General features: G+C 45.5%; 1 protein-coding gene and 1 long non-coding RNA gene across 5 annotated transcripts in view; one reads left to right on the top strand and one right to left on the bottom strand.

Annotated features, from left to right (window-relative positions):
* Window positions 1–14236, top strand: part of HPSE2 (heparanase 2 (inactive)) — a 687285-nt gene extending 673049 nt beyond the window's left edge. The window contains exons 12-13 of one of the 3 annotated variants that reach the window (XR_003519076.2): window positions 9556–10137; window positions 12594–14236. Coding sequence is in view for 2 of the 3 variants with exons in the window: in XM_027589152.2 (XP_027444953.1) it covers window positions 9556–9721 (166 nt within the window). In the remaining variant the exon portion in view is untranslated. Of the gene's footprint in view, window positions 1–9265; window positions 9340–9555; window positions 12073–12593 lie in introns of those variants that run through there. The other 2 variants (XM_027589165.1, XM_027589152.2) reach the window with 2 other exon arrangements.
* LOC113919682 lies at window positions 8177–22140 on the bottom strand. 2 transcript variants are annotated; one of them, XR_003519082.1, is made up of 4 exons: window positions 21687–22140; window positions 18046–18117; window positions 15650–15823; window positions 8177–8459 (listed from the first exon to the last, which is right to left on the bottom strand). It is a non-coding gene; the product is annotated as an uncharacterized LOC113919682 (long non-coding RNA). The 2 variants fall into 2 exon arrangements; XR_003519083.2 differs by lacking the exon at window positions 8177–8459 and adding an exon at window positions 14291–15156.
* Between the last annotated feature and the right edge of the window lie 10 nt (window positions 22141–22150).

Below are 22150 nucleotides of genomic sequence, written 5' to 3'. Positions count from 1 at the left end.
ATCTTTTGATTTAATATATTTGAATAGGTATCCAGGGAGCCATGACTTCAAAATGATGTAACTAATTTTGGGTGTGGCTTCTGGACTTTATCTGCTACTTTGACATATGGAAAACCCATCTGCACACCTGTGCACGTGCGTGTGCTCTTACTGGACTCTGTTCATCCCACCTGCAGACTGCCCGTAAAGGAGATGCTTCTCACCCCCACACTGCCTCCGCCAGCTCCACACAATGAGGGCTGGGGGAACCTGATATCTCCCCACAGAGGATATTTTAAGATAAGAAGACAAAACAGACCACAAAGGGTAAATATAGGAGAGGGGAATGTAAGGAGGGAAGAGATGAATTCTAACCTGGCAGTCTGGGAAGTCTGCAGGGCTGAGGGCCATTGAACAGGAGCTGGAAGGATGAGAGAGACACCTAGGAAATGCTAGACCGAAGGAGATTCCAGGCAGTGGGATGAGCTTACTAAAGGTTCAGAAGTACAAAAGTTCAAGGCCCATTTTGTTTGAAGGGAGTGAGTAGTGGCAAATCATTTTACATGAATGGAATATAAGACGCTTTGGAGGGTAAGGGGAAAGGCCACAAAAATATACTAGTGCCAGAACACAGAAGACCTAAAGATCCAGGCTGAGAAGTGTGATTTTCCTTTCGTCTCTCCTCTTGTGTAATGTATTAATTATAAATGTGTGTCTGACCACACATTTGCATGTTTCTGGGTTTCAGTCTTCATGGGTAAGGACTACGTCTGCTACAATTGAATTTGTACAACACAGAGAACACTAGGGATGTGAGTCATGCCCCTTATACACCACTCATGAATGTCGGAGATCATGGCACCAATTCTTTACAATGGGAAGGGAACAGAGTTAACCACATGTTAAAGTCTCTCCATGGTTTTTATAGCTGGTTCCTATTGTGTCCTGTGGTTTGAGAGTGATATGCCTATGACATGGAGCTTTGAGATGGTCGCAGAATCAAATTTTCTTCCCAAACTGCCCCCAGATGATTTCCTCATCTGTTGGGAATTAACAATATCAGTATAAATCCAGGTTCCTTAGCTGGGCTCTCATTTTGTCTGCCAAATGTGCTAAGTTATTTTAAAGCCATTAGAAGCACATGGTAGAATCCCATTATGGCTTGGACCATTATTACACAGACTTGCATAGAACACAGATCAAATCATGACCCCCAAACCTAACTGCAAACAGGAAAAGCTTATATCTCTAACAACTTGCCTATAAAATCCCCCAGCTCTGCTTGCATGAAGGAGTCCTAGGGTTTGCTCCGTGAGACAGAAGCTAGATCAAAACTCATTGTTTCAGTATGCCCCTCAGAGAATAGGATGAAGGGCACATGATCTTCTTGGCACGTACATGGCCAGGAACCTCATGTATGATGTGGGCTCCTGGAGGGGAACAGGAAGGCTTCATCTCCATTTGCTCTCTCTTGTACAGTCTCCTCTCAAACAATAGAGGAAGGGGTTGAAGCGTGCAATCAGGATAACTCCTAGAGAGGCTGACTGAGTGGAATGCAACCAACATTAATTAGAATTACCCTCGTAAGCAAGAAGGCACTGAACCACATGCTATTGAAAATTAAGAAATGCAGTTTGGTCTAGCCGGCAAAATGACTCCAGCACACAGATAAAACAAAGCTGAGCAGGACGAGTGCTAAAGAGGGAGCTGCAAGTAATATGCCTGTCTTGCAGCTGGGGCTATCAGCTAAGGCCCTGTGAAGGAAGCCACATCCAATGGGGCCCAGAGAGAAGAGTAGACTTCTCGACAGATTCTACCAGATTCCAGGCAAGGCAAAAAAGCACAGAGGAGAAAAGCTTCAGGACACGCTTGGAAGTGATCCTCCCCACGACCCCTGAGGCAGGAGCACCCCTGAGAGGGTAATGAGCATCCTCTGCTCCAGCTGGGCTAGTGAGACCAGGCGACACTAACCTGCGGCCACTCCGGAGCGGCCCTCGTCAGCGGGGTAGCGATCACTCCTGGCCATTTCAAAGGAACTTCCTTTCTAAGCTACCCCAGCTGCACAGCCTCTCCCGGAGCAAGGGAGAAGAGCAAGGCCCCTCTGTCCTCAAACCCTCCAGGCTCTAACCTGCCCCTGACCCGGAGAAGGGCCGGGCAGCTGCAGAGACCAGCTTCCTTACTCAGCTAGGGGGCCGCCGGGCCTCGGGGGCCTGTAAAGCGCACACAGGTGCGCGGCCGGCGCGGAGGGCCGGGGCGCCTGGGACCGGGCCGGGAGAGCGGGGCGCCGGGTCGCGCGGGGCGCCTGCAGCCCCGCACCTGCGCCGACCCCCGCCCTGCACGCTGCCCGAGAAGCCCGCACCCCGGCGGGAATCGAAACCCGGCTGCGCAGGTTTCCCTAATATGGGCCACATTCAGGGGGACCCCCTGCCAAGTGGACCGCAACGCAGTTTTTGCTGGGATCTGACTGGCCCTGAGGTCTGTTCCTCCGGGAGGCCAAGCGCAGGAGCCTCTGCCCGCCCCCGTCTGCCGGCCCTGCCGGGACCTAATGCGGGCTGTGGGGGGCAGCGCACGCGCTCTGGCTTCCCGGGAGCCGGCTCCGGGGCTGGGGGTGGGGGAACTCTCCGGCGCTGTTGTGTAGAACAAGAGTGCCCTCTAGTGGCACATGGGGCAGCACTCTGGGCCGAGAGTCAGACTAGGAGGTTGTTGGGGTTATGAGGAGCAAAGGGAGCTGATGCCCCCTCCCCAACACACACACTCAGATTCTTAGACATTCTCCTTCCTCTCCCTCATTCCTCCGTCTCCCCTGCTTCCCTTCTTTTCTCCCCCTCTCATGGTTTAACGATCCAGAAACAGAGACCAGAACAGACTGCTGACATGTCCAGGCCTGCACATGTTGGAAGTCTGAACTAAAACTCAGATCTCTGGCCTTCCAGTCCAGTGTCTTTTCCTTCTAGGTTCATCTACCTGCATATTTATAACCAGTCCTTCTTTTATTGCTCACCTGCTACGTGAGTTGGTGTAGGGAGAGTGCAAGAATGAACAAGACAGATATATGGTCTTCCTGCCTAGTGGAGAGACAGACAAGTGGTCAGCAATGCGAGTACCCTGTGATGAGTGCAGAGACCCTAGAAGTATGGGGTAATATGGAAGCACTTTGGAGGGGCACCTGACCTGAAGGACAGATAGGAGTTAGCCAGGAAAAGGAAGCTGGAAAGGGGAGTATGGAGAAGGTTCCAGGCAGCAGGAACATGTACAAAAACTCTGACATCAGAGATTGTGCTTGGAGAAATTGCAGCATGGAATGGAAGGAGGTGGTGAGTAGTGGGGAGCTGGAACGGGCAGGAACTAGGGTGAGCCTCTAGTGGGCTGGAGACATAGGTAAAAGGCTTTGTCTATTAGGTCTTATAAAGGTTTTGGACAGTGTTCTAAGATCAGCAGGGAGCTACTGAACATTAGGTAGGTGAATATCATGATCAGATTTCTATCTGAGCGGGATGACTCTGAGTTTGGCATTAAATGCCTCAAGCTAGTTGTTAGGCTTTGGACAAACCACCTAAAAAATGTTCAAGACAGAAGGAATCTTAGGTTTCATCTATGTCTTACAAGTGGAGAAAGCCAAGCTCAAAAAAGGCAAATCACTTCCTCAAAGTAGCTGAGGCAGAACGATTATCGCTAAGTCCCTTCACCTCCCACTCAAGGTACCAAATATGTCAGCCTGAAGCAGACACAGCTCCCAAGGCTGCTCCCAATAATACAAAGTCTCCCCCAACCTCTGCCCCCACAGAAGTCCACCCAGGGCCAGACCATAATCCAGCAAATTATCCTCAAGACTGGCAAAGAGCATGCTCACTAGACCGGCTTTCCTGAGACCTCAGGATAGTTGAAAGCTTGCTTCAGTATCCATGGCTAGCAAGAACCAGGGTAAGACGTGAAAGACTAGAGATTGTAGACAGGTGGTGGGGGAAGGAGGGTGACCTGGGCAAGGGGCTCCCTTGGAGACCGGGGGAGCAGAGGGCTTGACTCCACACTGACACATTGAATCTCATTTCAAATAGCATGCAAAATAAAGAAAACAAGTTTAGGAATTGAAAAGTAACTCAGACTTTATAAAAACAGATGGTGATAAAATGCAGTTGTCCTAATATTTGGATAATTTAAATGCCCTCAGCAGCTAGGGAATTAAGAGAAATAGTTCAACATAGGCTGGATCATTTAGCATTTGGTGTGAAAAGTCATGGGCAGTAAGGAGGTCCCAGAATATGCTGGAAATATGATAAGGAAAGGTTTTGAAATAAAGAAACACGATCCTGGTGAGTGCCATCTGGAATTGGAGAATAACATGAAATAGTAGAAAGAGGTGTCAGAAGGACTGAATTCGAGACCTAGCTTAGCCATCTATTAGCTATGTGACCTTGCCCAGACCATTTAACCTCTCTGACCTCATCTCAACAGTAAAGTTACAATAATAATAATAATAATCACCCCATGTACCTCACAGGGCTCTTTAGCAATCACCAGGGAGGCCAGATAGGACCATGGTGAAGGGTAGCATTGCAGATGTTACCCCTCCCACTTACTGGCTGTGTGACTTAGGTGAGACCCCTGTAAACTCTGATTTCTTCATCCATAAAATAGGGTTGCTAACCCCTGCCTCAGTTGGTTGTTGGAAGGACTAAATGCGATAGTCAAATGAAATCATAATAAAATGCCTTTGTGTATAAAATAGTGTGTACTAATCATGATTTTTATCGTCAGTGTGACTATGTTTTCAAACTTACAAATTGTTCATAAAAATGAAAGATTATTATATTTAGCATGATATGACTTCACTGGTAACAGGATAAATATTAAAAGAAAAATGTAAGTAGGAAAAATAGAATGGAGGTGGTAAAGCATGTGGTCTGTCTTTATAATGGAGGGACTTTATAGATGAGGATGTATGGGGACTCAGGGTCTCACCAAATTAACTCATGTTGGCTTAGTTAAAAGATGGTCATATGGATCTTTTTTAAGGATGAAAAATACTATCCATGATCAATGGCCTCATGTCAGGTTAGGATAAGGTATCTGGCGAGTGACAGAATCAGCGATAATTCAGTTCTTATCTCACATCTCCAGAGCCATTGAAAGTGAGAGTAAATTGGTACGTTAATGAAATCTGTAAAGACACTCAGCAAACCTCCAGGGAGCCTCTCTCAAGCTGGAGAAACTCCACCCCAGAAGATAAGAAGTCATGCAAAAGAGCCGCAAGGTTCATTCACTTGTTCAAAAATATTTCATCCCTACTCCAGGCTGAGCACCTTGTTAGGCACTGGGGATTTAGGGATGAAAGACATGATCCCTTTCCTCACCAAGCTCACAGCCCAGGGAGCGGGAGAGTGAGTAAGTCACTACAATTCAGTGAGGTAGTCATATATAAGTTTGGGATACAAGAGAGTCTGGAGTTGGGGCTTCTAGCCCAGCCCAGGGATCAGAAAAGTTTCCCCAGAGGAAACAACACCTGAGCAGGTTCTGCAAAGACCCAGCGTGGTTAATCTGACAGGGGAAGAGGGTGGGTTGTTCTAAGAGGAAGGAGCACCACCAAAGTGGAACTGCAGGTCGTTTAATTTGGTCCTATGGGGCAAAGAGGCAGCCCTGTAAAAGGACCCGGTTTCCTTTGTGGTGTTGGCTCATGTCACGGTCCTCCCACATTATAGTAATTGTCCTTTTTTTTTTAAAGATTATTTATTTATTTATTTATTTGAGAGAGAGAATGAGAGACAGAGAGCACCAGAGGGAAGAGGGTCAGAGGGAGACGCAGACCCCCTGCCGAGCAGGGAGCCCAATGTGGGACTCGATCCCGGGACTCCAGAATCATGACCTGAGCTGAAGGCAGTCGCCCAACCAACTGAGCCACCCAGGCGCCAAATCTCTTGCCTGAGGGGCACCTTGGTGGCTCAGTCAGTTAAGCATCTGCCTCTTGGTTTTAAGCTCAGGTCATGATCTCAGGGTCGTGAGATCGAGATCCCTGCCCTGCGTCAGGCTCCACGCTCAGTGGGCAGTCTGCTTGTCCCTCTCCTCCTGCCCCTGCTTTCTCTCTCAAATAAATAAATAAAATCTTTAAAATCTCTTGCTTGAAAAAAGCACATGATGCCCCCCTCCTCCCAAAAAATCTATTAGGGATTTTATAACACTTAAAATGAACTTGTGTCTTGTTAATCCCAACAGTGTCTACTGGTACTTACATTTGAAAAATATTTGCTATACTTTTAAATGAACTCGCATACTTCATTCCCAACAGTATCTACTTACACTGTCACTTAATAAATATTCATTTCATTTATGTGCAAGACTTAACTAGCTTTTCATTGTGAAACAATCTTTGTTCGTGCATATATTGATGATGACCTGACAAGAACGGCCAGTTCAGCCCATGCCCGCCCCCAGAGGCCGGTGAACCACAGTTAGCACTGGAATCAGGGGTACTGGCAGGCCCCAGGCCTGGAGAGCTGGCCAGAGAGGGGCTTCACTGTCCCCGTGAAAGTGGAAGGCATGGGGAGATGCTGAAGAGTTTAAAGCAGTGACAGCGATTGATTGCTCCGTCAGCAATGTGGCAAGCAGCAGGGGGAAGGCAAGGCAGGGGGCGAAGAGATTGGTTACATGGCAAGTTCTGAACTAAAATAGTAGCAATGAATGGAGAGAAAGAAGCAGATATGAAAAATATTAAAAGGTAGAATTGATTGGACTTAGTGACCCCCGATGTGGGAATTGGGGGCAAAGCCCCAGATGACCAGCTTTCTGGCTTAGGTCATTGCATAGATGGTGGTACCAAAACAAAAAACGCAGAGAAAAGGACAGGGTCTGAGGAGATGATTTTGACTTGGAACATAGCGACTCTGTAGTTTCAATGGGACAGCCAAGTGGAGATAACATTAGTTAGAAGAAGGATCTAGGCTAGGTTTGGGGAGTGTTGACATGGATAGCAATCAAAGTCTTGGGTGTGGGTAATAGCACTCAGCAGGAGTATGGAGTGTGGGAAAAGAGGTTCAAAGACAAAGCGCCAAGAATCCCACCATCTGAGAGGCAGGTAGAAGTGCACAGTCCCCCTCAAGAGGCAACCACAGGCATAGATGAAGGAGAAGGAGAGTGGGGGCAAGAGACAGACAGTGAGAGACAGAGGTACCATGAGAGCCAAGGGAGGAGAGGGCTTTAAGAAGGAGCCATGAAACTCGTCAGTCCCAAGAGCAGTCAAGTACAAGGACCAATAAGTTTACCCGTAGCTTTGGTGAAAAGAATAACAAAACACCATCCCCTACTTACAGGACTCGTTACACTGTTAGAGGGCCTCATACTTTGTACTTCACGTCTCTGGCCCTGCAGCCTATAGCAATTGCACAGACGAAAAAGCCTCCAGAAGTGGGGTGACTGTCTAGCGAGACAGTGACCGGGCTCCTGGAATTAAAGATCGGTCCAGAATCTCAACCATGCTCCCTGGTTCCATCCACACTTGGGTTAGCTTTTTACAAATAACCAAAAAGGAAATCAGAATGGGCCCTGTTCCAGAATAACGATATAGGTATCAACTGAGGATTCGTTAGAAAGATTAATTAGTATTATTGAACTTGTATTTGAGGGTGCATATGTCTGGTTGTTGGATATTCACACCACCTGAAACAAAATAATGAAAGTACACTGTGAAGACCTGTTCTGGCTTTTCTTCTGCAACTGGACCCCTTCTCCTCACCCCACCTCCCACTCCAGGGAGTAGGCTCTCTTCACCAGAGATGGTCATTTAAATTTGGAGCAAAAGCTCCTTGCAGATTTGATGAGGTCAACCCTTACCAGATCTCAATTCTCCTACTTCTGCATTTTTCCAGAGGCAGGTCTAACTCTCCATACAGGAGTCTCCTGCTCACTCATTCCTCAATCACACCAACAAACGGAGGGCGGCTGCCCCTCTGGCCGGTGAGATCTGGACCAGATCCAAACTTATCCATGTGGGACGAGGCCTGGACCTGCCTCTGCCTTGTCCTCTGTTGGGAGCAATTCACAACACACTTATCTCTGGGAATTCACTGCTCTGCTGGGCCTAGGTCTGATTATCTCTCTAAACCTATCATTCATAGCACAGAAGGAACATGAAACAAAGACCTCTATATCAGTTTCTAGCATTTCATTCTCTTTACAGCTCAGATAGTATCACTGCACTGTTATCACATTGGAGGTTGGGCAAGACCCCAAAACAGTCATCACTGTGCAATGTTGATTTTCTGAGGGTGACTCACAGCCTTATTTCCAGCTGGTGGTCTGGCTCTGGCCTTTTCTTCTGACCCAGAAAACTGAGCTTCAATCTGGATACTTGGCTGTACAAGTCATTCCAGGTCAGGAACAGCTGGGAAGTTCTTTGGATTCTGTACCACAGGCCAAGGATGGCTGATGAGCTACTTCCCTTTCTCCTAAGTGTACTCTGTATGTGGCCCTCTTCTCAGGATTGGAGACGGCTGGTACACAGGAAGAAGAAAAGCAAACAGACTGGGTGAATTGGAATTTAAAAAATGCCTACTTTATCACCTACTCCATTGTGTTGCTGAAACAGAAACATCCGTTAAATATTAGATATGAGGGGCACTTGGGTGGCTTAGTCAGTTGAGCATCCAACTCTTGATCATGATCTCAGTCATGAGATCGAGCCCCGCGACGGGCTCCACGCTGGGTGTGGAGCCCACCCACCTCCGCCCCTCCCCCACCGCTTGCACACTCTCTCTCTCCCTACCAAAAAAAAAAAACGAACATTTGAAAACTCATTCTCAGAAAAAGGAGTCATTAACTGTCTCTCTCCTCCTTCAGAACAAGCCCAGACAAGTAACATGATGTTAATTCTCTAATTTCTCAAATAAATTAAAGAGATCTTTTAAATAGGAGACTTCTGAAATCATCTTAAGCCTGTACATCACTCCACAGGAAACAATTCTTTAGGTATAAAGTCAAACTGAACTGCCATTATGATTTTAAAAAATAGGGGCACCTGGGTGGCTCAGTCGTTAAGCGTCTGCCTTCGGCTCAGGTCATGATCCCAGGGTCCCAGGATCGAGCCCCACATTGGGCTTCCTGCTCAGCGGGGAGCCTGCTTCTCCCTGTCCCACTCCCCCTGCTTGTGTTGCCTCTCTCGCTGTGTCTCTCTCTGTCAAATAATAAATAAAAACCTTTAAAAAAGTAAAATAAAAAATAAAAAAATAGGTGTAATACAATTTTCAGCTTCTGCAACACAGACTTTTCACTTGTCTAAATGATGTGTCTCTGGAACTAGACGACCTGTGTTTAAATCCTGGCTCCCAGACCTACAAGCTGGATGATCTTGGACCAGTCACTTAGCGACTCTAGGTAAAATGGGATAATAGCAATTTCTTTCTCAGAGCGTTGCTGGAGTTTTTTAATTAGTTTTTAAAAGTAAAACGTGGAGGTGAGAGCTTGGGCATAGCAAGCGTCAGTAAGGGATCACTGGGCCGGTATCAGACAGGCTGGCAGGCAGTCGGGGGCTGCCCGGGCTTTGCTGTGATAATGCAATAACAAGTCCCACGCTATTTGTCTTCACTGTAGGTCAGTGCAGCTGAACGGCCAGCCCTTAGTGATGGTGGACGATGGGACCCTCCCTGAACTGAAGCCCCGCCCCCTGCGGGCCGGCCGGACATTGGTCATCCCTCCAGTCACCATGGGCTTTTATGTGGTCAAGAATGTCAACGCTTTGGCCTGTCGCTACCGATAAGCCACCCTCACACCCACAAGTCACCAGCAGGCCTGCTGGACTGCTTTTCACTCTCCTGCCCTAATAGTATCCTGATTTTTCAGACATCTTCTTAGCAACAAACCAGTCTCTGCTGCTCCATCCTGCTGGCATCAGGACTTGCTCTCCAAAGAGACAAATGCCATAGCATGAGCTTCGCCTAGGTAGGCCACATCCACCCCAAAGGAAAATGTAGACATCCCCTCTAGCTATATAAGGATGAAGGTATGTTTGTAGAGCTGCATGTATCCGTGTGCACGCACCATGAAAAGAAGCTGGCAACGCACTCCCAGGACAGATGAAAGAGCTCTCCATGATTCGGGTCACGGAGCAATGTCACCACGGACCTCAACCTGTGACCGCTGCCCTCGGCACAAGGCGAGGAAGGGAACCACCAGGTGGGCCTTCAGGAGCCCAGCCCTATTCTAACCCCTCTCCTTGTCTGTCCCCCGCTGTTGCCCCGGGTTTCCTATCACCTCTCTTCTCCCTGGGGAGCAAGCGAGGGGGTCGGCGCCTGCCTGCTGGGTGAGCTGTTTATGTCATTTCCTGGCTGATGTATGAGTGCGCGCATCTGGGTTTCTGACAGTGGCATCAATCACTGACTATTCCTCTGGGAAACGGGTGCTTCAAAAGTAAAATTGCAATCATACTCCAGATTTTGTAAGAGGGTTCTATTCCTCTGTGAATCCAGATTCCTCTTGGGTTGGAATGGGAGTCAGGTAACAATATTCATGGGGTGGAGAACAATGTATTAGGCACCACAAAAAGTAATCATCATCCGTCATGTGGCTGGGAGGGAGAGAGTTTCAGCACAAAGAGAAAGCACACTGAGCCACCAAACGGAGACACACACACACACACACACACACACACACACACACACACACACACAACTAAGCAAATAATCAGACCTGCATTAAATCTGAAGGAATCTTAAGGGCTTGGAGGTCAAGCCCTTAATGGTTTGTTTGACCAAAACCATTAAAAAAAGGTGTAAATCCACGCCATCAGTGTAAGACACAACTGAAGCTCACCGTTCCGCTTCTTCCCCAGGAGCTGGGTGCCTTAAATGCCATTTACTAGGCGGAAATCTAACCCGGTCCTGAAAGTCGACCAGGTCTGCACTATCCCAGACCAGCCAGTGTGAGCCCAGAACAAAGCTTTCCGAGCACTCCCTGGGGAGAGGGGAAATCTGGAAACTTGAGGTCTGATGGGGGAACTGTGGGGTGGTGGGTGGGAAGCCCCTGAGCCGGGCAGGGAGAAGTGGACTGATTTAAAGGTCATGATCAACCTGTAGGATTCAAGGGGCAAGATGCAAATAAGCTGCCACTGAAATAACTTTCCTGTGGGTTTGATTTTCTTTCTCAGGATAAAGGACACGAATGGCAGGGGCTAAGGACAGGGCCGGGTCTGAGGTGAGACACGGGAGGAAGATGAGACAAGGGAGGAAGTCTGTGAGACTCAGCACGGAGAACAGGGAACGGGGAATTGGGGAGAGGGAAGCCAACAGGCTCGCTCTATGCTTGAGGAAGAGTGGACTCGGTTTTGCCATGTTGGTCATCGGGTCTGGAGGTGTGTGCTACGGCCAGCAAAAAGGGGAGGGTGCGCAAGGAATGGGCGGGACCTGGTCAGTGGGCATGCTCAGCCTGGAGGCCGATGGAGAGAGGGCCGTGGACTCCGGCACCGCCACGTTCAAGGCTACCCAGGCAGCCTCCTTGGGAAGCCGACATCTCCTGGTAAAGCCTCAGCTCTGCGAGGGGAGGAGCAAGAAGTGCCCAGACTGGGGTAGAAAGCAGGGAAAGAAGTGGCAGATGACAGCCCAAGTGAGGAAGAGAGAGGAAAAGAGAGACAAAGAAGTTGTCTCCCCAAACTTTAAAAAATTTGTGCAGATAGCAAAATCTCCTCTCTATACAGGTGCAGGCAGAGCTGCAGGCCCCCGATGAGAACACAAGTAAGCAGTGGTCCCCGCGGGCCTGGCCCTGGCCAGTTTGCTTCGTGTAGGTAGTAGCCCCATGAAGGAGTCACTGGTTTTACCCCTGCCTTCCTATGAGGCGTGGAGAAGGTTCATAGCTTGCCCAGGGCCACCCAGGGCAGTGGGTGGCTGAGCGCAGAATTATCCAGTGTCTGTCCCTTTAACCACCAAGCCCAGTGGGTGCCCACTTCACAGCCTCACCCCTTTACCTGCTACTTCAGTGAGGCCAAACCTTCAGAACTCAAGTCAAGCACACTTTCTGTAAATAAGAGTTGATTCTTCACTAAGCTTCCAAGCCTACAGAAAATAGGCCATTTCTGCTTCTTTTATCTTTCTCTGTGTATTAAATGGCTTAAGTTTTGTTTTTTGGTTTTTGTAGTTAATAAAAAGGGAGGAGGGAATCACTGAAATTTATCTTTGGGGTCCTGCACTTTTAACTTTGCAACTGTCTCATGGAAGAAGTATTTGCATTATTCAAAGGATACTGAGAAACTCATGATAACATCACATTCTTTAGGAATTTCGGTACAGGGCACCTGTCCTGGCTTTTTCATTTTGGGATGGGGGCTAATTACTAAATCAGTAGGGATCACTTCCCATAAGGGATTCCCCTATCACACTCCCCACAAAAGACAGCCTGTGGCAAATCTCAGCCTCACAACAGGCACAGGCCGGGCCCTGGGACAAGAGTCATCCACCAGCTTCCCACATCAGATTTTTCCTCCTAAGACAAGACATGGCCGAGATCATCTAAGACTTTAGAGCCACTTTACTTTAAACTGAAGAATGGGCTTGCAGAAATGCTTATTTGAATGCATAATAAGGTATAATGAGAAGTCTGTGCCTTTTGTTGAGACGATTTTCTGTTCTTCCTGCCTCTAGGAATGATTTTCTTTCTCTTATCACAAAGGCTCAGAACAAATTCTCATTGTTACTTGAAGAAAAAGTCTCGACTCTTCTAGTGCCCTGAAAAAGCTGCAACTGTGGGATATTAGCTTATCTCCGGGTGGAGAAAAGCTTGAAAATTCCAGAACTGGGCTACAATGAGACTAAGGCCTGGGATGCCCAGAACTACAATTCCTCATGGCCCACTCACCCTGGTAGCCCCATCCCCTCCCCAGCAGTTGGGCAGTCCCCAGGCAGATGGGCCCAAGCCTGCACCCTCCAAAATGGCAGAGGTTGTTGGTGGATTCTACGTGAAAGGCCCACGCTGTCCCTGAGCACCAGGAGCTGCTGAGGCCTCCTGAGGTGGGGCGGGGAAGGACCCAGCAGGGCTGTGAACTGCTGAGCGGCTGGAATGGTCCTGGCCATGCCCCACTCCGGCAGGTGTGCTCCACACATGCACTCCAGGCCCATGTTTGGGAGGGATGCGGCTGCTGGATTCACCTTGGAAATCCACTGAGAGTGGCTTTATTTCTGAAAACAAAAGGGCAGTGTTTGAACTCTGCAGAAGCAGAGATGAACCAGGTGGATACCTCTGGCAATAAAGTAGACTAGCCGTTCTGATGAGTCGTGAGTAGCGCTGTGACCGACCGACCTTGGCCGTAACCTTTGGAATCCAGGTTCCCCTCGGGCCCACCACTGACCCTCTTGGCCGCTCCTCCCCTGTATTCTTCTGTACGATAACTTAAAGGACCACTCCTACCACCACCACCCACCACAGGTGATGATTCTTGATATTTCCAAGTCCTGGAGAGCCAGGCAGCACCCAAGCATGCACTGCTTCTGAGGACACTGCCCCCCCTGTCCCACCACCAAGAGATTTGGAAGTTTCTCTTTGTCTTCCAGACTAAATAATAAATCCATTAACAATTGCCAGGGGGGGCGGTATTTTGCAAAGATCACGCTAAAATACAAGAAACCAACTGCTTTGACACCTACTTCCTTCCAAACACCAGCGCAGCCCCCTGGGAGCCCTGGAAGCATTCAGGAGGAGTTGACCAAGTTCCAAATGACCAGCTCATGAATAAATCTCACTGTCCTATGCACCCAGCAGAGAAAAGTGGGCCCTTCTTTACAGCCCACAGCATGAACTTTACTCTTCTAATTATTATTCATGAAAATATCCTAGGATTCTTTTTCAGTTGTAAATGTTATGTAATAAATTATATTTTTGGAAGAAGCAAAAAGTTGGCAAAATGAGTACAGGAACACCTCCCAGGGAAAGTCTCTTCTCTGCCGGGGATTTGACCAGGTGTTAATATTTGCTTCCAAAATCAGATTATATTAAGGTTTATATGAGCTTGGCGATTGCAGAGTTAGGGCCCATGAGGTAGTTTATATTTTGAGGTAACATTCTGTAAGTAATAAAATGTGAATACTCTTAACTTTCTGTTCTCAGGGTGTTCTGCGGGGGAGGGGGGCCACTGTTGTCCACACTACACTTTGACCCAATGAACTAACACGTGGTGGGGCCTTGTGTTGATCTCGTGATATGCTGCCCTCTCCCTCTTTCCTCTTCCCCACAAGCTTGGCCTCCAGTATTCTTTTTTTTTTTTTTAAAGATTTTATTTATTTATTTGACAGAGAGATAGCACAAGTAGGCAGAGTGGCAGGCAGAGGGAGAGGGAGAAGCAGACTCCCGCTGAGCAGGGAGCCCGATGCAGGGCTCGATCCCAGGACCCTGGGATCATGACCCGAGCCGAAGGCAGACGCTCAAAGACTGAGCCACCCAGGCGCCCCTGGCCTCCAGTATTCTAAGTGGAAATTAAATGTTATTGTTCAAGTTAGATGTCATTGACTATGTTAAAGTAACTATTAACTGCAATAACAGATAAACCCCAGAATCTCAATGGCCTAATGTAATGGACGTTTTTCTTGCTAACAGGTCATGCAAAGTTCAGTTGGTGGTAGTGGGGTGAGCAGTGGTTCCATTCCCTGTAGCCCTTCAGGGACCCAGACTGGTAGGCGGTCTGCCATTTCAGCATTTGGCCTCCAAGGTTGCTATGGGCATCCACATGCAGCCGGCAGACAAGGAGAGAGAGTGTGTGCAGAACCACATGTGGTAGTTTAGGGGCCTCACCTAGAACTGGCATGAATTCCTTCCACTCAAATCCCCTGGCCATAAGTCAGTCACATGGTCCCATCTAGATGCAGGGGTTTCAGAAATGAAGTCTGTGGCTGGACAGTCACTTCTCAACAATTATATTTCATTGCTATAAATGGAATGTCTTTGATCCCCCCCGAATTCATATGTTGAAACCTAACCCTATATGTGGATTCCCAATTTGACAGTATTTGGAGGTGGGGCCTTTGGGAGTGATGAGATCGTGAGGGCGGAGCACGGTCCCTTCATGAATGGGATTATGAAAGAGCCTGCAGAGGGCTCCTTGGCCCCATCCCCCATGTGAGGATACATCCAAAGGTTCTTAGGAACAAGAAAGTGGGCTCTCATCAGACACTGAAGCTGCTGGAAACACGATCTTGGACTTCTCAGCCTCCAGAACTGTGAGGAATAAATTTCTGTTGTTTATAAGCTATTCTGTCTATGGCATTTTTATTATAGCAGCCTGAACAGACTAAGACATTCATGAAAAAGGAGCACAAAACTTTGATGGACAGCTAGGAGACCCGAAAATGTATCAATGATATTGGGTCTCTCTAGTTAATTTCACATCGAGTGAGTATTACAAACAGACCATGTGTGGTAATATCTAAATTCAAAGGATTTTTTTTACTTACTTCAGAATGACCTAAAGGAGCTTTCTTCTGCCTCTTTCCTTTCCCTTAAGGCCCACCACTCCTGGTACTTGGCTGAATTTTAGCAGAAAACAACCTTCGTGTTGTTCCACTGCTATCCAGTTAGGATGCATCTAGTACTGGACACTGTGCCTCTACCAGACACACCAGAAATCTAATTTAAAACATCAAATAGCAAAGTGGCTTAAGGGATCACTAGAGAATCCTAGAGGCCAACCTGGTTACATGGGTACCCGTACCTGGAGATAACACTGTTTCACTGGTTGAATCCACCTGAGGGGCGCAGAAAACTATACTTTCAGGGAATTGAAGGAGGCTGCTCTGTCCAGAGACCTTGATTCTTGTCCTGTTTCTCCATCCACTTTGTGATGCTAAACAAGTCACGGAGCCTCTCTGGAGCTCAGAGTCCTCATCTGTAAAATGAGGGCTTCGGAATAAGTGAGCTCTAGGGTCACCTGAAATTCCCCACTATCTGAGCCTGTGTCAGATGGCTCATAAATACACACACACATATACAGACTTAGATATACCTTTTCGATAGGTTTCAACGTTAGCCTTAAATTTTTTGTCACTGTTTCTACATAAATGCAACGTGCCTTTCAGGATGCATGCACACATAAGTTAACACAAACAACACAAATTTGACGATTTTTGTTTCTAGAGGTAAGGTCATGATTCTTCTTTGAGTTAATGACTTGACTCCTTCCACCCAAATTTCTTCCAAGCAGCGATTTAGTGCAAATTTAATATAAATGAAGCATGCCCCAAAGTATACTCACCTTGTTATTAGGTTTTTAAAAGAAAAAAAAAAGTTGACCTCACTTTTGAGAAATTAAATTGAACTTTAAGACTTGTACATGGGATTGCTACAGCAGCATATGAAGTGTAACACAGTAGAATTTTATCATGTGTACACCTGATATCCTGGAAGTCAACTATTTATAGGTGGGCTGGGCAGTGGAGGGGTGAGGAAATTGGAGGGGCGATGACAGGAAAGATGGGGGCGGACAGCAAAAAGAATGAGTAATCAAAATAATGCTAAGGGAGAGGCAGGAAAGAATGAGGAGCAACATAAATGGTAAATATGTGGGAAAATCTAAATAAATATAAAACAATAATCATAATGTCTTATAGAGAGAATTAAAAATGCATCACAGTAGCATACATTTTAAAAGCAGACAAAGAGAAAGTATTCTAACATCCTTCCATTTTCAAGGAAGAGGTAAAATACCAATTTATATTAAACTTTGATAAGTCGAGGATGCATGTTTTAATCTCTAGGGTAACCACTAAAAGAACGTTAAAAGAGTGTATCATTTCTGAGTGAATGCGGACAGAGGGGAGAGTGGAATCAAAATAAACAATAACTGATCTAAAAGAAAGCAAGCAAGAAAAGGAAGATAACAAAGAACAGGTGGGACGCATAGAAAGAATAATAAGTTGATAGATTTGAACACAAATTTATCTGTAACGTTATAAATGTATATATGTGTATATATATAAATGTATATATAATGTTATAAATGTTATAAAATGTAAACAGAATGCCCCAATTAAAAGACAAAGATTATCGGATGAGATAAAAAGAAACAAAGCCCAATTAAATGCCATTTTAAAAGAAACATCTAAAATAAAAGGTAAGGGTGGCCGGGTGATAGACACTGGGGAGGGCATGTGCTACGGTGAGCGCTGTGAATGGTGCAAGACTGTTGAATCACAGACCTGTACCTCTGAAACAAATAATGCAACATATGTGAAGAAAAAAGAAAAAAGAAGAAGAAGATAGCAGGAGGGGAAGAATGAAGGGGAGTAAGTCGGAGGGGGAGACGAACCATGAGAGACGATGGACTCTGAGAAACAAACTGAGGGTTCTAGAGGGGAGGGGGTGGGGCGATGGGTGAGCCTGGTGATGGGTATTAAAGAGGGCACGTTCTGCGTGGAGCACTGGGTGTTATGCACAATGAATCATGGAACACTACATCAAAAACTAATGATGTAATGTATGGTGATTAACATAACATAATAAAAAAAATAAAAGGTAAAAGGGTTAAAAAAAGATATGCCATGCAACAAAAGGTAATGTTGACATAAGACAATAAATACTTTTGTAAAACAAAAGGCACTGTTAATAATGGAGAGGGACGTTTCATAAAGAATTTTTAACAGTAAAAATTCTAAATTTGCATGCACCTAATGGCCAACCCTATCTTTAAAGCAAAGCCTCACAGAAATAAAAGGGGGAAAAGACAAATTCACAACTGTAATAGGAGATTCTAAACACATTTCTATCAGAGAATGAGAGAAAAGGCAGGCCAAACCAGAGAGGAGAGAAAATTTAGATAATACAATTAACAAATTTCACCTAAATGAAATTTGATGCATAAATTCTAAAATGACATTTAATCAAATATATATATGCATATATACGTATTGTGCGTACATATATGAAGCAGAAAACTGTGAAGCACAGTCAGCAATAATGTTACGTCGAGGTATACTGGAGCCTGAGGCCAAAAGAAAAATCAGAAATACTGATTGTGTTTATATTTAAAACTTTGATATTTTGTTCATCATGGATTTTTGCATTAGTTTTGACCTTTAAAAACACTAATTAAAATAGCATTAAATTGCTTACCAAGTTTTTTGACATCCCTTTAAATTCTGCACTCAAGGTGAGTATCTCATTCTCCCCGCCCAAGTCCTGGTCCTGAAGCCAATAAAGGAGATAAAATAGAATCATAAAAGTACTCAATAAATGTTTTTAAAGGCATAAAAACAGGGGGAAAAAAGGAACAAAGATGGGACGAATGCAAAACAAACAGCAGGATAATGACTGATAGACTTTAAACCACAGTCATAACCACATTACACGTGAGTCGTTCTTCACACACAATCACAATTCCATCCGGCAGAGACTGTCAGTCTGGATAAAAAAATCAGACCCAACTATATGCTGCCTACAAAAAAATGTGTTTTACATAGGAAGACACAAGTAGGTTAAAAGTAAAAGAGGGAAAATTACATACGCAGAGGAGGTAAAATGTCTCCTCTACCCTCTCAGGGCTTCTGGCTGAGGCTGATGTAAAGCAGAGTCGCAGGAGAAAAGCGCAGAGATTTTTATTTAATAATTTTTAACATGTCCAGGGGAGCTCCCCCAAGAATGAAGATCCAAAGAACTGGCCAGGCCTAAGTGCTTAGATACTAGGCTGAAGAAAGAGTGGCGAATGTGGAAAAGTAACTAAACCATACGCAGAGACTACAGAAAGGATTTATTTTAACCCAGTCTATTTGTACAGATTTCTCTCTGCCTAGACTCCCTTTCTCTGATGAGAAGAAAGTTCCTTTCCTCCTGGAAAGGGGAGGGCATCTTTCCCATGGGAGTTTCATCCCCTGCTTGCAGAAAGAAAAGGGAAGGTCAGCATACCCTTCTTGCACCTGCTGTGTTTCAAGTGCCTTTAGCTCACAATAATCAAGATACCAAAGTGGCATATTTTGGGGTTGCATGTCCTGAACATGGCATGTGAACTAATCACACACCACATGCCATGTGAACTAATCAAAATAAAGCTGTAGTGGTTACATTGTTCTCAAACAAAGTAGATTTAGTGCAATGAATAGCGTCGAAGATTAAAAGGTAATTTTATAATGATATAGGTGCTAATTCATTAAGAGAACGTAACAATCATAATGTATATGCATCAAATAACAGAGCTTCAAAAGATATGAAGCAAAACCTGGCAGAACCATGAGGAGAACTAGACAAATTCAAAATTATAGTTAGAGAACTCAATATCACTATCTCAATATTTGATAGAGTAAGTACACAGAAAATCATTAAGGAGAGAGAAGACTTAAATGTAGCTATCAACCAACTTGGCTTAAATTGACATTTGTAGATCACTCAACCCCCCAAAATATATATATATTATTTTCAAGTACACCTGGAACTTTCACCAAGATTGATCATATCCTAGGCCATCAATAAATTTAAAAGGACTCAAGTCACACAAAGCATATTCTCTGGCCAAATGGAACTGAAAGAGATACCAATTACAGAAAGATACCTGGAAAACCATCAAATAGCTGGAAACTAATACCACACTTCCAAATAATCCATGGGCCAAAAAAATAATCAAAGGAAAAATTAGAAAGCATTTTGAACTCACTGAAAATGAAAATACAACATATCAAAAGTTGTGGATGCTGATAAAACAGTACCTTGGGGGAAATTTATAGCAGCAAACTCCCTTGTTGGAGACAAAAGGTCTCAAATCAATGGGTCAGCTTCTACCCTAGGAAACTAAATAAAGAACAAATTAAATCTAAAGTAAACAGAAGAAAGGAAAGAGTAAACAGTGTAGAAATTGGTGAAATAAAAAACAGAAAAACCAATGAAAATTGTTGAAACCAAAACCTGCTTGAGAAAATTAATAAAATCCTTATGTGACCTGAATCCTTCTAAATTGACTGAACAGCATGGAAAATCCAGAAATAGATCCACATATTTATAGTCAATTTATTTGAGACAAATGTGTCAAAGTAATTCAATGAAGAAAGGATATTTTTTCAACAAATGGTGCTAGAAAAATTGGGTATCTATACACAAAAAAAAATGAACCTGAACATTTCTCTCACACTTTCTACAAAAATCAACTTGAAATGGATCACAGACTTAAGTGCAAAACAAACTATGAAACTGCTGGAAGAAAACAGGAGGAAATCCTTGTGACCTTGGTTTAGGCAAAGATGTTTTGGGCAGTGGCACAAAAAACACAAAAACTTCTGTTCTTCGAAAGTCATTGTAAAGAAAATGAAAAGACAAAGCCAGAGGCTGGCAAAAAAAAAAAAAAAAAAGGAAAAAAAGATATCTGATAAAGAATTCATGTCCAAATATATAAAGAAAAGAAATCATATAAGTAATAATAAGAGAAAAATCCAATTTTAGGAAATGGGAAAGTGATTTGAACACTAAACACATGGCATATAAACACATGAAAAGAAGTTGAACGTCATTAGTCATTAGGAAAATGGAAATTCAAACCCCAGTGGGTGGGATACTACAACATACCTAGTAGAATGGCTAAAATTATAAAAGGACAATGTCAAGTGTTAAGGAGGCTACAGAGCAGCGAAAACTCTCAGTGGTGCCAGGGGTGTGTAAAATAGTGCAGGCACTTTACCATACACCCCATACCATACAGTTACTTATCATACAGCCCCGCCATCCTACCCCTAAATATTTACCCAAATAAAATAAAAACTTACGTTGACACAAAAGCATTACAAATGGGTATATTGGATTAAATCAAAATTGAAAACATTTGTGCCAGAAGTGATACCATTTAGAAAGCAAAAATAAACCAAACCAAAAAATCCCGCATAATGGGAAAAAAATTTGCAAATCATAGATCTACTAAGGGACTCGTATCCAGTATAAAGAACTTACCATTTGATAATAGACAACTTTTAAATGGGCAAAGGAATTGAATAGCCATTTCTCGAAAGAAGGTATACAAATGGCCAAAATGCACATGAACAGACGCTGAACACCATTAGTGATCAGGAAAACACAAATCGAAATCAGGAGATACCACTTCACACCCACTAGGATGGCTAAATAAAAACAGACAATAACAAGTGTTAGCGCAAATGTGGAGAATTGGGACCCTCCTACATTGCTGGTGGGAACTGGAAACTACTAGCAGTCAGAGAGAAGAAGGGCAGCATATCCATTTGATGGAATTTATTCAACCACTGAAATTCATGCTTATGAAGAGTCTGACATAGGAGAGAAACAAGGGGAGTGAAAATAGCAGGATGAAGAGCGCACAGCCAGACCAAACTCAACTGTGGGCTGCAGAGAGCAATGCCTGCATCCGGTATGTGCAGCAGTTGGGGAGTTGGAAGGTGCGGACCCTAAGGTGAGCCGGGAAGGAGGGAGAGAACATTTGCGGGGGGGCGGAGGGGTAGTGCTCCTTGCTTTGTCTGCCCGTGGTGGGGGCATTAATTCCTGGTCCCTGCCTTTCCCCAGGGGGTGTGCAATCTGCTGGGCCCCACCAGTCCCCACAACTCATCCTCTGCTGTGCTGCGCCCAAAGCCCCAGGCAGCACCAAGGCACTGAGGGGTGACCTGGGAGGGGATTTACTCCCTTCCATGATCTTCATCAGCAATCCCGCACTTCGGCCACTCCAAATACACAATTTAAGAAAATCTTGAAAACACGGGTTCTAAACAAAGCCCCTCAGGTGCACCCCGCCTCCCAAAAGGACTGAGAACCTTTATAACGAAATTCCAGCGTTGGCACAGTGGGGGCAAGCGGGCCCTTGGGCGGGCTGTCTTCTCCCCAGGCCACGGAAAACAGTCACGGAGGGCAGCTCTCGTTCGGGAACTGCGGTTCAGCAGGTAAAGCCAGAGGGTGGGAAAGAGCCGCGCGGGAGCCAGGAGACCTGGGCTCTGATCCTAACTCGGGCCCTCTGCAAATTATTTCTTCTTTCTGGGCCTTGCTTTCCCCTGTGTGAAGCGGGGCGAAAAGGGACATGTCCCTAGTGCCTCGGTGGGGAATCACTAGAGCTACAGCCAGCGGAGGGGCAAGCCCAGTGGCGGACGCAGCAGGTGCCCCTGACAGCTGCGGGCAGCAACCCCCAACTCCGCAGGCCTCCGCGCTCTCTTCGACGACAGAAGGAATGCGGCCGCGGAACCGGAAGAGCCCCAGCTCGCGGGGCCGGGCGGCCGAGCGGAGC

The sequence above is a fragment of the Zalophus californianus genome, chromosome 15 (genome assembly GCF_009762305.2).
Source record: "Zalophus californianus isolate mZalCal1 chromosome 15, mZalCal1.pri.v2, whole genome shotgun sequence".
In the NCBI taxonomy this organism is placed as follows: Eukaryota; Metazoa; Chordata; class Mammalia; order Carnivora; family Otariidae; genus Zalophus; species Zalophus californianus.
Note: the sequence above shows the minus strand (reverse complement) of the source record. Positions and strands in the feature narration are given on the sequence as shown.